This window comes from Crocuta crocuta, unplaced genomic scaffold (genome assembly GCF_008692635.1).
Source record: "Crocuta crocuta isolate KB4526 unplaced genomic scaffold, BGI_CrCroc_1.0 scaffold29, whole genome shotgun sequence".
Taxonomy (NCBI): domain Eukaryota; kingdom Metazoa; phylum Chordata; class Mammalia; order Carnivora; family Hyaenidae; genus Crocuta; species Crocuta crocuta.
In genome coordinates this window covers 6876103-6877515 of record NW_027533280.1, presented here as the reverse complement: position 1 = coordinate 6877515, position 1413 = coordinate 6876103, and the positions used below count along the sequence as shown (strand labels likewise).

Here is a 1413-nt window from a genome sequence, read left to right as displayed (position 1 = left end):
CACGCAGTTTCTCTTGCAGGGCCGGTCGGAAATACTCCTCCCAGGGCACCGCCATTGCCCCGGCCATTACTCCGGGCTTTCTTTCCATGGACCGAGGCTTGCACTAGCCCAGGGGCCCCTGGGGGTTCTGATGGAGGGCCGTGTGGCAGCAGGCCCTTGGCTCCGAGAAGGCCGGCCACCTAGCAGGCCTTTGTTGCCAGGGCAACCGACCGCACAACATTCCATCGCCAGCCGGAGGCCGCAGGAATCCATCCTGGGACGTGAGCAGCCTCTGCCTACTCCAGAGACTGGCTTTAAGCCTCAAATAAGTGGGGCGTAGTGAAAAGGAGGTGGGTCCTTCAGTCCAAAATGTACCCATTTGGTGTCGCACGTCCAGTCAAACCTCCTCCTGGCTGGGTGGGATGGGATGGGCCTCTGTCACATTGCAGTGGTTAGTTGTCCGAGTAATTATTGGGCACCCACTGTTTGCCAGGTCCTAGGCAGGGTCATCCACTGCCTGGCAAGGTACTGAGGGCCTACTGTGTGCCGTCCCTTTAAAGGTCAACTCCCTTTGCTGGGGACGGAGCTACCTTGGCCCAGTGTCCTAGAGCCCCCAGTGTGGTTAGGACATCAGCCCCGCCCAGGGGAGACCAGCTCAGAAGGATGGGAGGAGCTGACATAGCTTGAGCGATTGCTGTTGTTCAGGCTCTGGTCTAAGCGCTCTCTATACAGTATCTAATTTAATCATTAAAACAACACTCCAGGGGCAGCATCAGGGAAAAGCACCCCAAGTAATATTGCAAATACCCATGGGTGCTCCCGCCAGAAATAACACACGCTCGCATCTCATCATCTTTGCTTTCACTCGTTTTATTTTTAAATCATTTTTTTCATGTAAAGAAATGTATCTTCTTATCGTAGAATAACTATTAGGAAAAACTGTACTTATAATGCCTACGTTGCTTAAAGCAACTCCTAAGCATTTTGCTAGAGCATATTTTTATTTATTTATTTATTTGTAAAAGTTGATCTATATTTGAGATAGAGAGAGACGCAGAGTGTGAGTGGGGGAGGGGCAGAGGGAGAGGGAGACCCAGAATCGGAAATAGGCTCCAGGCTCTGAGCTGTCAGCACAGAGCCCCACGCGGGGCTCGAACTCACAAACCGCGAGACCATCTCCCGAGCCGAAGTCGGACGCATAACCGACTGAGCCACCCAGGCACCCTGAGAGCATATTTTTAGAAAGGAGCTAAAATAATGTACACTTTTTCTCGGATCACTTTGCATTAAATCGCACATATATTTTTCTGCATACATTGCTGTGACCTAATTTTTTCTTGGTTTAAAAATATTGAGGTTCCATTTCCATAAGGTAAAATTCATCTTCTTTTCACGGACGGTTCTATGGGTTCTGGCAAATGCATAAAATCACGT

The 1413-nt window shown here is 50.0% G+C and overlaps 1 protein-coding gene across 1 annotated transcript in view; it reads right to left on the bottom strand.

Annotated features, from left to right (window-relative positions):
* CFAP73 (cilia and flagella associated protein 73) overlaps positions 1-55 on the bottom strand; it is a 6793-nt gene extending 6738 nt beyond the window's left edge. Inside the window, 1 exon segment of the mRNA XM_077747966.1 lies at positions 6-55. Within this exon segment, the coding sequence (XP_077604092.1) occupies positions 6-55 (50 nt within the window).
* Positions 56-1413: the final 1358 nt, after the last annotated feature.